Below are 14,007 nucleotides of genomic sequence, written 5' to 3'. Positions count from 1 at the left end.
AAAATATACCTTGGACTTTCCAGCAGGATTTTCCACCTGGTCACAAGGCATGAACTACCCAAGCCTGGCATGAAACAACGTTCCGGGCTTTATAAGAGCTTAAGACTGCCCCTCATCTGTCCCAGACCTCAACCCTTTAGACTTCAATGGTCAGTTTTAGAGGCCATGGCCTGCTCTAAACGACACGACGACATTGATTTTCTAAAAAAATTTTTAGAGCAAGGCGCAAGCTGTGGCGAAATTTCCCTTGGAAACAGTGCGTAAATGCATAGATTCGTAGCCAAACAGATTAAAGGCCGGTATGAAAGCCAAATGTTTTTAATGACTATTTTTTATTTTTTGCTTTTTTCTTAACAACTATATGTAATACGTAGGTATAAATTTTAATAATATTACATTAAGTACTTCATTGAAAAAAATTCATTTTCATTTGTAACAGAACCTTATGTTCATAAGAGACGGAAACAAAAAACTTGAGACTGGATCATTTCATGGACGGACTAAGAAATATGCAAATTAAACAAGTTATTTCTTCAATATTGTTATCTATTTTAAAGGTTTAAATCAAATTTTAAGAAATATATGTCACTTCTATTCTTCTCAGTCTGTGGTCACGATCAATTGACAACTAAAAAGTACTTTTCCAAATGTCTTTCAAATTAAATTCATACTATGTAGAATGTAGATTATTACTACTAAGTACTAATGTAAATAATAATTTGTATAAATATATTTTTACATTTCATTAGATACAAATTTCAAAGGTGAAAGACGTATTTTTATAGAATCTTATTCAAATTAATATCATCCATTTTTAGTGAACATTAAAATGACTGCAACAACAAAAGCGTCCGTGTCGCAAATTCTTCGCCACAAAGATGACTTGGGTGAAGATGATGACGAGCCCAAGAAGAAATCACGCGAGGATTGGCGTAAAGCCAAAGAGTTAGAAGAGGCGCGTAAAGCAGGAACAGCGCCTGCTGCAGTAGATGAGACAGGTACATACCAATATTTTTTATCCTTTTCTGAAAATATATGAATCAACAATATGCTAATTGTGTGGTTACTTTAGGCAAGGACATAAACCCTCACATACCTCAATATATATCATCTGCTCCATGGTACTATGGAACAAGTGGACCAACACTTAAACATCAAAGACCTCAGGCTGATAGAGAAGGAAGTTTTACAAAGCTTGATACCTATTACAACAAGGGTGTGGATGTTGTAAGTAATATTATTAATAAAATTATTATATTGTTAATGACCGTAGCTACCTTTGCATCACTTTTTGTGTACTTTGCTCAGTATATGTGATCGTTTTTAACTTCACAGAGAACTTAGCTGTTAAAGAACCACAACAAACTAGTTAGCTTAGAATATTAAGAAATGACGGTCTGCTTCTTGCTAAAAGAACATTAAGCCTAGACAAACAAAATCATTTTGCATGATGTTTGAATACAGCATTATAAAATAGTTATAAAAATCATTAATTGTAATTTTTTCTTATTGTGCAGTCAAAAGTTTCAACCAAATTCAGAAAAGGCGCTTGTGAAAATTGTGGAGCAATGACACATAACAAAAAAGATTGTCTTGAAAGGCCAAGAAAGGTATAAATCTAATTTTAGTTCATTGTTGTCTGAAAATTATAAAACTAAATTATATAGTCTTATTTGTATTGTTAAATTTTCATAATCTTAATCTTATTAGATTGGTGCAAAGTTCACAAGTGCAGGGATAGCATTAGATGAATTTAACCAACCAAACTTAAACTTAAGTTATGACGGCAAACGAGACAGGTGGAATGGATATGATCCATCAGAACACAAAGCCATAATTGAAGAATATCAAAAGGTTGAAGAGGCTAAGAGAGAAATGAGAGCTCAGAAATTGGAAGAAGGTAAATAAATTATTATCCATTACTTTATTGATAACTTGCTTTAAAAGTAACAGTCTACTTGTGGTTTCACATTATTGTCTTGTTTAGATAAAACATAATTTTACAGGTAAACAAAATAGAATCTCCACTTGAGTGTTTTTATAATTTATTTTAAAGTAAAGTTATTAGTAATATGAAATCATTATGATTTTTTATTTATATTTTTAAATAGTAAATGATGGCAAATGTGAGTAATTAATAATAATGACTAACTTTCTAGACCCTACTGCTGCTGAAGATGAAGATAACGATGGTGAAGATGAAGATAAATATGTTGATGAAGTGGATATGCCGGGTACAAAGGTAAATACAAATGCTTTTAGATTCCACAATAGTCAATCTATTTAGAGTGCTATATTTCATAAGTGTAATGTGAAGTAAAAGACATTCCGGGGTGATCCTTTTTCACTTAAATCAGGCTTATTACAACTCGGGCATTAGTCCACTTAGGTAAACAATCTACATACATATAATATATGGAGGGGACATGTATAATATAGGTCGTTAGGTGTTTGTAGTTAATTAATTTTTATACATTATTTTGACAGGTGGATTCAAAACAACGTATCACAGTACGAAACCTTCGTATACGTGAAGATACAGCGAAGTACCTTCGTAATTTAGATTTGAATTCAGCATACTATGATCCTAAAACTAGGTCTATGAGAGATAACCCACACCCGGAAGCCGCAGAGTAAGTATAAATAACAAAAGAGGGGACAAGAAATAATTATTTATCTATAATATAAACATTTGCATTATCCATTGTCTACTTTAACATAACTCTATTTTTTATGATAATCTGTATATCAACACAGATATAAAATGATTGTAATTGAAATATGTATTTAAGCCATTATTTATTGATTTGGTAAATTTGAATATGATTGTATGAAAAAGGATATACATATATATATTTTTTACTAGCTTATCCGGCAAACGTCGTTTTGCCATGTTTATCATGTATAATAAGAAATAGGGGTTGATCGTAGAGGGGTGAAAATTAGCGATTGTATGTATTTTTTAATGCTGTATCATAAAAAAATAAAAATTAGGGGTGGACTACCCTTAACATTTAGGGGGATGAAAAATAGATGTCCGATTCTCAGTTATACCCAATATGCACACAAAATTTCATGAGAATCGGTCAAGCCGTTTCGGAGGAGTATGGCAACGAAAACTGTGACACGAGAATTTTATATATTAGATTATTTTTTAATGTAAATTCGCGACCACCAAATAAAGAGTTCGACTTATCAAGTCTGACATAAAAAAAATAAGAATTACTATTTTATACAGTGTTGGCAAAATAGCGAGACTGCCTGAGCATCCAAATCTCTGTTCATCACCAATTTTAAGATTTTTTAACAAATACATAAATCTAAACCATGGGTTTTAATATGACTAAGAAAGTCGCTTTAAAAAAAATATAAAATCAATGAAGGTGTCTACGATTAAAAAAAAACAAAGCAATATATGTTTAAATAAATTTAAGTAAAATTACCTTTTAAATAAAAGTTCTATTAAAATTTCTAAACGTTCGTTATATTTAAATGGCTCTATACTAACTTTGTAACTAGCGACCCGTCTTGGCTTTGAAAATTTATAATATAACTAGTGGACCCCACAGACGTTGTCCTGCATGATATTTCAAGCTATTAGGATATTAAAGTATGAAAGTACCGACGTTGCCGACTGGTAGCTGCGGAGCGCCGGCTAGCAGAGCGCCGCCTGCCGGACTGATTTGTGAATCTAAACCATTCCCAGATCCCCTTGAACACACACAAAAAATTTCATCAAAATCGGTCCAGTCGTTTGAGAGAAGTTCAGTGACATACACACTCACAGAAGAATTATATATATAAAGATTGTCTGGTTATAAATAGAAATAATCTTTTCATTGGTAAAAGAACAGTACATATATTTATAGAAGTGACTACGCAGGAGAGAACTTCGTCCGTCTGACAGGTGACACAGTGTCCCACGCCGCAGCACAAGTGTTCGCGTGGGAAGCGCAAGCGGCGGGATTGGACGTACATCTCTTGGCCGAGCCAACTAAGTTGCAAATGCTGCAGAATGACTATCATCATAAGAAGGAACGGTTTGAGGGACAGGTGAGTGTATTTGTATTTATTATAATAAAGGTAATTTCAATTTGCTTATAAAGGCCGGCAACGCACTCGCAAGCCCTCTGGCATTGAGAGTGTCCATGGGCGGCGGTATCACTTTACATCAGGTGAGCCTCCTGCTCGTTTGCCCCCCGTTCTATAAAAAAAAAAAAAAATGCCATTAAAAGAAGTGGTGGTGAGTGTCTTGCCAGTTCTCTACGCCATAAATTGGGAACTTGTAAATCTAAATGTAGAAACTTTAATTAAGCATTTTTTTAACGTTCATAAGTGTACATAGTTTGGTGGCGATATGTGGTACTTAAGTGGAATTTAATATTTAGACAAGTGTCTATATATCGCATTTCGAAAGTAGCAAGAGCTAAGAGATTAATAAAAAGTTTCAGTTTGATTTTTCATTTTTGCGTTTACAATTATTTAACTAATCTTTCACAAACATAAATGTATTTGTCATATTAAAACATTTAAAGCTATTTAATACCTATTTAAAATGGGATTATATTTTATTTTTTTTAAAGGTTAAACAATCCGTTCTGGACAAATATGGCGGCGAAGAGCACTTAAAAGCACCCCCTCGTGAGTTACTTTTGGCACAAACAGAAATTTTCACTCAATATAATCGTGACGGTACACTTGTTACTGCATCTGAGAAACAATGGCTGAAGTAAGTTCAATTATATTATTAATACATCATATTTATTGTCTTTGGTTTCAAATGTAATAAATTCTAGTTTATATCTGTCAAATAGTGTTCATTTTAAAACATCTTTTTATTTATTACCTATGGATTTTATGTGTTTTGTGTAAAAATTAAAATATACACTGCCAAATTAAAATGTGGTCTTTTGTAATTTGAATATTGTAGATCGTTTTATTAAATGTAATAGAGAAAACACAATAATTTCAGATTATGAATTTTTAATCCTTTGCAGAAGTCAATATGAAGAAGACGTTCTCATTAATAACCATACGTCAGTTTGGGGATCGTATTGGAAGGATGGCCAGTGGGGATACAAGTGTTGCTATTCATTTATTAAGGTATGCCTACACTAGTGTGATACAGCTTCGAATGGACATAATATTTGGAAAATAAAGGGATATAGTATTCTTGTGAAAGGAGTTTTGAAATTCAGGCATAGAAACATAAGTAAGACTTTATTCCTGAACATGGAATCTTTTGTTTTCGACGACGCTTAACAAAAGTAAAACAAATACACACAGAATCTATACAAAAATAATAATTTTTAGTTCTCATTAAAAGTTGATGTACAAACTCTTTCATGAAAGTAACAATTGCTCTATATACATAATAATTAAATTTTTAAAAATTTATTTAATTCCAGATGTCTTATTGTGTGGGTGAAGCGGGCAAGTCTGCTGTATTAGATGTACAAGAGCCAAGTATTTCTGATAAAAAAGGTAATAATAATAATAGGTATACATATGTATATTCTATTTATTTTATTTTATATATTTGAAAACTGTTCAATCAGCCATATAAACATAGGCATGCTAATGTCATATTAATATTATTACTATGTTTAAAAAAATTAATCTATATTCAAAGACTGTATTGGGATTTTCAAATCATTGCAGTTAAAATACAAAAATATTAGAAATTTTTACATTCAAACAAACTATGCTATGTTGTTATTTCAAGGAAAAAATATTCATTGTATTACAGCCGCACCAAAAATAGAGAAATCTTCATCATCCAGCTCAGAGTCATCATCGGAATCTGAAGAAAAAAAGAAAAGTAAGACAGAGAAGACAAGCAAGAAGAAGAAAAATAAGAAGAAATCAAAAAAGAAGAAGAAGAAGACGCTCGAAAAAGAAAAGAAAACAGAGGATAAATTGAAGAAGGTTTGTTGTATTTAAAATTACTAAAAAATCACTTTAAGTTTAATATCTTTGCCAAAAGTATTTTCAACAAATTATTTATTTATTCACCAACTTTTTTAACTTAGAAACAAAAGGTTTTCTAGTTAGTAGATCATACATGGTTACCCTTAATAACATAAGAGTATATAATTATAAAAAATAAAATATTAAAAAAATGTAAAAAAAAAAATGTTATATTCTATAATCATCTAACTTCATAATATTTATCTAACAGGCTTTAGAAATGGAGGAACGAAATCAAAGGCATGCTGAATACTTATTATCCAAAGATGAAAGAAAGCGACCCTACAACAGTATGATTGAAGTAAAGGAGCCAACTCAAGAGGAAATGGAAGCTTTCATGATGAAGAGGAGAAGGGATGAAGATCCTATGAGCCAGTTTATGTCATAGAGTATAAAATCAGACAGTTACAATTGATCTGGGTTGCAAGTTGGTTCTACTAATATATAATTTAAATTATATATTGCAATGATGTTGATGATGCACGACGTGTATTCCGGATGTGCATTCGAAACGTAACATTTGTTATAATTAAATATATTATATATGTAAAGATAAACATTTGTTTTACTTACAGAACCCAATTTTCATTTGTGCTTATATAGCTATAGATTTGTTAAACAGGTGTAGCTTGGACTAATAACACAACAAGTAGCATTTCCGAACAATGGGATTGACTTAGCAAAATATAGTATTGGTAGTAAAAACTGTATTAAGGCATGATAAGATACATGGTTGTTACCATCCATATAAATATTTTTAATAATATTTAAGAATTTGTGTCATTAGTATTATGATCAGTATTTTTCACTCACGAGACAGTGGTATTTACTTAATCTTGAAAAAATAATACAAGTATTATTTCAGTAACTGTCGGAAGGCTATAGCCTAGCTGCAAAAAGAAAAATTACGCAAAAGTCATTGGTAATCTTAAAAAAAAACTCATTGTTAAATGTTAAGTTAAAGTCAATGTCACTTCAAAATTTATAACCCAAATGTCAAACGCATTTTATCATTTACTTTTTGTTGATTAACAAGCTTTTAGTTTGTGGATTGTGATTTTATTAAATAAATCGTAATGATGGCTGAGGACACGACGGCAGATGCCACAAGGCGATTAAATGTTAAAAAACAGACATTAGATGATGCGTATGCTGCGCCGGCGAATTTTCTTGAGATCGACGTGGTAAACCCTGTAACGACCATGGGTGTTGGGAAAAAACGTTATACGGATTACGAAGTACGCATGAGGGTGAGTCTGAGTAATATTCTAAAGTAATACGCCAAGAAAATGCATTTGATAGATCAATGTAGATGATGGTTCAACCGTCTAATAAGTGGGCGTTTTGGCAATCAATTTGTGATTCGCAGGGTCGTTGAGCTGTACTTAATCAGTTTCCTGTTCCAGACGAACCTTCCTGTGTTCAAAGTGAAAGAATCCAGTGTTAGGCGGCGATACAGTGACTTTGAATGGTTAAGAAATGAACTTGAAAGGGATAGTAAGGTAAGGCTTGAAAGAGATAATGTAAATTGTACAATTTTCACTCTAAAAAGCTAGTACATAGAATGACTCATTACATAGTTATTTCTTTGTTATAAAAAATAAAGAGCTAAAGTATTTTTACATTTATTGTTTCTAAAATGAAGCATATAAGAACTCTGCTATTTTAATAAAAATGTAAGAATTATCCTTATTGGATTTTTCTGTGACTAAAGTTATGAAAAAAAATTAAGTGTGTTATGTTATAGATTGTAGTTCCACCTTTACCTGGCAAAGCATTAAAAAGACAACTACCATTCCGGAGTGATGATGGTATTTTTGAAGAAGAATTTATTGAAGACCGTAGAAAAGGTATGTGTAATATATATATATATATCATATATAGAATATGTTTCATAATAGTTCAAGGAACCATTTACTATCAAACAAAATCCTTTTATTAAATATTTCTTATTATATATTATTTTATTTTAAAATCCTATCTCCTTGTATTACCATTGTAATGTATGTCTGTTTAAATCATTAAATTTAAACAGACATACATTTATGTTTGTAATTCTATTAGACATAGTAATTTTAAAACAATTTAAAATTATATTTTAACAGGTATTAGCGTCAAGTATTATGTACATAATAATTAGAGAATCCATATAATAACACTAACTCAATCACTGACTATTCCAACACTGACCTTGTGTTATCTTAGTTTCGCTTCTTATAATGCTAAGTTGTCAGTACATGTAAATATTTTATCTGCAAAATAAAAATCCATACATTGATTACAAATTAATGTCTAAAATTTATTTTATAATTCTCCTAAGTTTTACAAGTTCTTATAAATATATTACTTGGTAATAAATTCCTTCCTTTCTTTTTTCGCCTTCTTTTTAAATAATATTAAAAGCTATGTTATATTTATTTTCAGGTCTAGAAGGCTTTATAAATAAAATAGCTGGTCACCCCCTGGCACAGAATGAGCGTTGTCTTCACATGTTTTTACAAGATGTTACAATCGATCGCAACTATGTACCAGGCAAGATTCGTAACACATAACCAATTAAATTACTACTACTGTAAAACAATTCTCCTTTTCTTATAGCAAATGCCACCAACTTCCAAAGTTAACTTTAGTTGAATTGAAATTGAATAGCCAAGTTGAATTGACAAACAATAAATTTAACCAGGGTCGTCCCGTTTATTGGTTCTACAATGAGATAATTCAATAACTATATTGAATAATGGTTCATAATTTAAATCATTCATTCTATATAGTTCAGATTAAACTATTTATTAAAGAACGGAAGTTCTTGTAAGACCATTTCTAAATCATTTGATAAACAACTTCATTTATTTAACTAGAAGTAACTAAACTATTTCAACTTGTCTAATAAAAGAGATATGTAGTTAATATTTTGAGGCCTTAACTATCAACCTCTAAGAATAATATTTATTTGGTGTGAGAGTCAGTGTGTGTGGCTATAGAGTAATTTTGTATAGATACTAATATAAAATTAGGGTTTTTGTTTTAATTTCATGCAAAACATTTCAATTAATAACAATTTGCAGGTTAACGCTAATTTTAAATATTAAAATTATGGCTATTAAAGAAATTCTCAATTAAGTGCTGAAAATTGTTTACGCTCGAAATTTAGGAGAATTGTTTTACAAGTAACCGTCCTAAACCAGGGTTGCCAAAAATCTAAAAATTTTGCTCTGTATTATCATATAAGAGATGAGTAATTGAAGCAAGGGAATATTTATAACCAGTATCCAGAAATGACTTGTATGGCAACCCTAAAGTATGCAAGCAGGAAATGCATAATATCATTGTAATACAATATTGTAACTTATTTCATTCCACATTTATTCGCCACATATTTAGCTGTTAAATCATGTTAATTTTACATTTGAAGCTATGTAGACATGTTTATAATCAGATCAAGTTATATACCTTAAAGATGGAGTTCACTTACACTAAATGTCAAAACTCAAAATCTCTAAAACCAAAAACTATCTAGAAGAAACTTGTCATTTATTTTGCCAAGATTCACAATCGGATATTAAAGCATTCTATTGGGGTTTGCACCTTGTCTATGGACTTTATCCTTAATGTATATCATAATTATAAAACAAAACATACTATGTCTACTTACGCTTAAAGAGGGACTGATGCTAAAATAGTCTTCATTGATGTTTGTCGTATATTAGTTTTGTTAGCCATTTTGTATCTCGTCCCAAACGATTTTGTAAAGAACTAGTTGAAAAGGTCTCTCAAAAGTGTATTTTAGAACAAAAATTATATTAAGATAAGTGTCGATAAGCAATATGGTATTGTTAATATTGTTGTAAAGGTACGCCAGTGAGTCGCCACTACAATTAAAAAAAAACAAATGTATTTGCGTAAAATCGCTGCATTTTTATCAAATATTTAAAGATAATATATAGGTCTTAAGCTTTAGGTTTCTATGCATAAAATATTGAAAATATTAACTTTATTTTCTGTAGGTAAACATTAAGGTACGGCGTTAAGTTGCGAGAGCTTGCCAAGTTGTTTTTACTTTATGTTATGTTTTTATAAATATTGTTTTTTATTTATAAAAATACAATCAAATTACGAATTTTAGCTAAAGCTCGCTCGTGAAAATTCTTTAAACTTATAAGAGGAACTTAGGCTATGTTCAGATGGCAAAAACTTGACGCGCGTTTTCAAATCGCGCGACTAGACATTGTGGTATTTTCATACAACTGTTCACATGAGCGCGCGTTAACGGCGCTAAGAGAAAAAGTCTCTAGACGCAGGTGATCGCGCGTTGACGCGCGCTTTGATATTAATGTAATGTCCGTTTGCTGTTCAGATGAGCGCGCGCTTTCATCGCGATCGCATGTAATTTTGTTAATTTTCGTAATTATATTTTGTTCTCGCATTTAAAATGAGTGAAATTGAAGATATTAACATCGACTTACTAATCGATGAAGTAGAAAAAAGGCCAGCAAGTTGGAATATAGCAAATTTTTATAAAAAATATAATATAATTTGTATTTTTTTTTCAAAATTGGATGAACCCAATGTGTACGTTTTCTTTTTCTATATTTTTCTTTATAATATAACCACAAAATAATAGCCTCTTCCACGTCCATTTTCTACGTTCTACCGAACTAGACTGACGAGTACTCTCGCAACGCGCGTTAGCGCTCATCATCTGAACGCTCTTCAAATTTGATCGCGCGTTGACGCGCGTTACATGTGAACATAGCCATAAGGTTAAAACATTACTCAACATTTTATTTGTATCGAATAGTTCAAGTATTTTGATGTAGTAGAAACTTGAAGCTGCGAATATATATTTTTTACTTTTGCTTACTATACACTTTATATTATTATTAGCTTATATGATTAAAGCAGAATATACAGATTAATAGTGGCGAAAGATTGAATTATGTATTGTTTTAAATTAATTCATTCCGGTTTTTTCTGGTTTAAACAAATGTTATATACAAATAGCTTTACACGGAATGAATTTAGGTAAATCTTATTCCTATTAAGTTTATAAATCTCATTGTTTTATTGTCATCATGTTCTAAAATTATATTTATTAAATCTGTTCTTGGCGAAATGTTGATTGCTCCATAATAAAAGACATAAATATCGTAAAGAAAATGTTTCACTTAAGGTGAAAAAATTAGTGATATTGAGGGTAGTTGTAAAAATCGATTAAAAAATGTTGTCGCCATGAACAGACGTATTGTTTAGAATAATTAGTTCAGTTCACTTGCGTGGTGCTGAAATGACTTATTTTGTAATATATGCAATTTAATATTTTATAACCAATCAAAATATTTATCACCGAATAATTATTGATTGGTTGTACAGATGCACTCATTATAATCATTAGACACAGAAAGTATGTTATTTACACCAGATGACATTTGGTTTTGTAAATCATTAGGTTAGGATTATAAAATAAATTTGCTATGGTGTCAAAATGTCTTTTTATTTAAATTTAGTTTTTTTTAATCGTAGTTTAAAACAAATTTAATTTACACATTTTTTCGTACCGTCCACGTTTTAAATCTTTCAAAGCAATAGGTCACTAATAGTGATTTAAGTAATATCTTATGACAGTTGATACCAGAATAATACATTGGTGATTGAGAAGACTAGACAATTTTTTTTAGGAATTGCTACTCAGCGCTCTAAGTTCAGTTCTAGGTTACTAGTTATATAATTGATTTGAAATATTTTTAATTAATTGCGTTTTTAATTAGTGTGGTTATGGAAACATTTCTAGCATATAATTTTGTTACATGTAATAATAGCTTATTTTTACAAGGTATTAATTTTATGGTGGTATGTAAAGGGTAGAAAGTGAGTTTCACCTTCTATAATATTAGTACTAAAAGTAAAGTACCCATTAAAAACAGAACTCATTATTTTCCAATTAAAATCCCTTTTTGAAGTTATACTTCTTTAGGCGCATGATGAAAAATTTATAAGAGTGAAATTTTACGATGCGCGCGCACCGTTACACAAAATTAACAGAATGAAGTTGCCCACGGAAGATGCTACGGCATAATATAAAAACAACATTCGAATAATAATAGAATGTTACACTTAATGTAAGAGAATAATAATAAATATTTATTTATTTAATTTTTCAAATGTAAACCGAACTTTATTGACTATAATGACTCCTTTTCCAGTCTTTGATTATTTAATTGTAATTAATTATTTGCATGCAATCAAAAACTATTTTTAATAATGCCAAAGAAGTATAACTTCTTACGCGCGTACATAAGTACACGCACCCTTTTTTTTAAATATCCGAGGTGGAAATGCATTAGCGCATCCCCTGCCCTCAAAAATTGCAGACTCGCCAAAATCTCTGCTATTTAGAGACTGGGTGAGCAATACCCACTAAAACCACCTTGAGTAGTTCCTACAAAGCCGCGTTACAGAGGCTCCGGGGTCGCTGTCGCATTCTACCGGGACCCCAATTAAAATCCCTAAACATTTTACTTCAATAAATTATATCAACTGTCACAGACAGCGAATTTATTTCTCGCATTTTTTTAGTGTTTTGTTTGTGTAAAATCCGCTATAGGTATATATATTATATTATGATAAGAGGGAAAGGTGAAATTATTTAAAAATAAAATATCTTTATAATTTATTTAATAATTTTTTTTTAGGAATTGATATACGTCAGTTTTGGTGAGCCTGGCTTGTTCAGTACATATCATGTTTTATGCTTACCAATAACACGAATGCGGAAGCTACTCAATTTAGCTGAAAAAAGATTAATTCAAAAAATCTTATACGACCTATTGTCATATAAATCGAACTATGTTACACTTTCGAAGTGCCAAACAAAAATTCATTTTGAACCATTATATATTATTTCAATCTTAAGAATCTAAATTACAAGTTTTCCTCAAAAACTATCTTTCAACTTCCAACTAGGTAATAACCAGAACTAAATCTTTTTTTACTCTATACACCTAACAGGATGGCCAAGAGCGGGTTAACAAATCCCTTTTTGCCATAAGTGTTCAGAGGAGTTGTTCGGATTCGAACCTGCAGCTGAATTTCAACTTCGGACGTCGAGGCAGAATACGAAATTCCACCCGTGTCACCTCGACGTTCGTCGTTCCACAAATGAGCGTTTTTTAAGGCAGTTTTGCCGCGCTCCACCTCTATGTGGAGCCAGCTGCCCACTGAAGTATTTCCGAACCAATTCGACTTAGGGTCCTTCAAGAAAAACTTCTTAAAGCGCCGGCAACGCACTCGCATTGAGTATCCATGGGCGGAAACATCAGTTAATTATTAGAATTAAAAATTCAACGGCAACGTACTTCGTGCATTTATGATATGTGCTAAAAATTCTAATAGTAATTTAGATTTCTTCTCTGCTTTACCGACGTGTTGTTTACTGAAAAGACAATACTTAATTAATACCGTGACACATAAAATGACCCGTCAAGTTAAGAAACGCCTTCGGGTTTTGAAGACACTTAAAATAGAATAGCAACAATGTGAAACGAAATTCGGCGATCAGCATTTTAATCATTAAAACGTGACAGTTTGACCAATCACAACAACTAATGTCAAACGAATGTCGCCGTTTCGTTTTGTGTTTCACATTCTTACCCCAGATTACAAATGACTAATTTATTATTATTACCTGTTCCTTAAGTAACTTTTATCTAAACGTTTTATTAAAGATTTCAATGGGCAACCTTCTATTTGGCAAGCACCAAAATATTCCAATTCTAGGTTTGGTCGGACAGATTGGACCGTTTGAAAATCACAAAGATTATTATAAGTGAATCCGTCACTTCCGCAAAAAACCACATCTCCGTACGAACACTCTGCCGCTGCGGCTTTTCTAAAAATATTAATGAATAAAATAGTAATTACAAGAAAATATTTTTTTTGAACATTCGACGACATGATGTCTGTAAAAGTTTCAATTAAATGATTGCTTACAATTGGATTTCAATTAATAAATAACTGTGAACAAGCTATGTTTTACCGTAA

The 14,007-nt window shown here is 31.0% G+C and overlaps 2 protein-coding genes and 1 long non-coding RNA gene across 3 annotated transcripts; 2 read left to right on the top strand and 1 right to left on the bottom strand.

Moving 5' to 3' along the window:
• Positions 1-622: 622 nt before the first annotated feature.
• LOC125052224 (pre-mRNA-splicing factor Slu7) lies at positions 623-6,527 on the top strand. The gene is made up of 13 exons (XM_047652907.1): positions 623-707; positions 819-998; positions 1,073-1,227; positions 1,518-1,610; positions 1,711-1,900; positions 2,160-2,242; positions 2,488-2,633; positions 3,870-4,053; positions 4,584-4,729; positions 4,998-5,103; positions 5,409-5,484; positions 5,750-5,928; positions 6,182-6,527. The coding sequence occupies exons 2-13, from the start codon at positions 830-832 to the stop codon at positions 6,356-6,358; spliced, it is 1,704 nt and encodes a 567-aa protein (XP_047508863.1). The 5' UTR covers positions 623-707; positions 819-829; the 3' UTR covers positions 6,359-6,527.
• Positions 6,528-6,949: 422 nt separating this feature from the next.
• On the top strand, positions 6,950-10,369 carry LOC125052226 (sorting nexin-12). The gene is made up of 4 exons (XM_047652908.1): positions 6,950-7,220; positions 7,377-7,472; positions 7,718-7,820; positions 8,395-10,369. The coding sequence occupies exons 1-4, from the start codon at positions 7,047-7,049 to the stop codon at positions 8,520-8,522; spliced, it is 501 nt and encodes a 166-aa protein (XP_047508864.1). The 5' UTR covers positions 6,950-7,046; the 3' UTR covers positions 8,523-10,369.
• A 2,237-nt stretch (positions 10,370-12,606) lies between these two features.
• On the bottom strand, positions 12,607-13,931 carry LOC125052627. The gene is made up of 3 exons (XR_007117466.1): positions 13,652-13,931; positions 13,323-13,399; positions 12,607-12,756 (listed from the first exon to the last, which is right to left on the bottom strand). It is a non-coding gene; the product is annotated as an uncharacterized LOC125052627 (long non-coding RNA).
• Positions 13,932-14,007: the final 76 nt, after the last annotated feature.

Source organism: Pieris napi, chromosome 9, assembly GCF_905475465.1.
Source record: "Pieris napi chromosome 9, ilPieNapi1.2, whole genome shotgun sequence".
Lineage (NCBI taxonomy): Eukaryota > Metazoa > Arthropoda > Insecta > Lepidoptera > Pieridae > Pieris > Pieris napi.
Note: the sequence above shows the minus strand (reverse complement) of the source record. Positions and strands in the feature narration are given on the sequence as shown.

Excerpts from the sequence above, each read along its gene's own strand:
- LOC125052224 (XM_047652907.1), top strand. The coding sequence starts at position 830 with ATGACTGCAACAACAAAAGCGTCCGTGTCGCAAATTCTTCGCCACAAA. Across the intron at positions 2,634-3,869 it reads CCACACCCGGAAGCCGCAGA|AAGTGACTACGCAGGAGAGA; the intron begins GTAAGTATAAAT and ends ATATATTTATAG. Across the intron at positions 5,104-5,408 it reads GTTGCTATTCATTTATTAAG|ATGTCTTATTGTGTGGGTGA; the intron begins GTATGCCTACAC and ends ATTTAATTCCAG.
- LOC125052226 (XM_047652908.1), top strand. The coding sequence starts at position 7,047 with ATGATGGCTGAGGACACGACGGCAGATGCCACAAGGCGATTAAATGTT. Across the intron at positions 7,221-7,376 it reads ATTACGAAGTACGCATGAGG|ACGAACCTTCCTGTGTTCAA; the intron begins GTGAGTCTGAGT and ends TTCCTGTTCCAG. Across the intron at positions 7,473-7,717 it reads AACTTGAAAGGGATAGTAAG|ATTGTAGTTCCACCTTTACC; the intron begins GTAAGGCTTGAA and ends GTTATGTTATAG.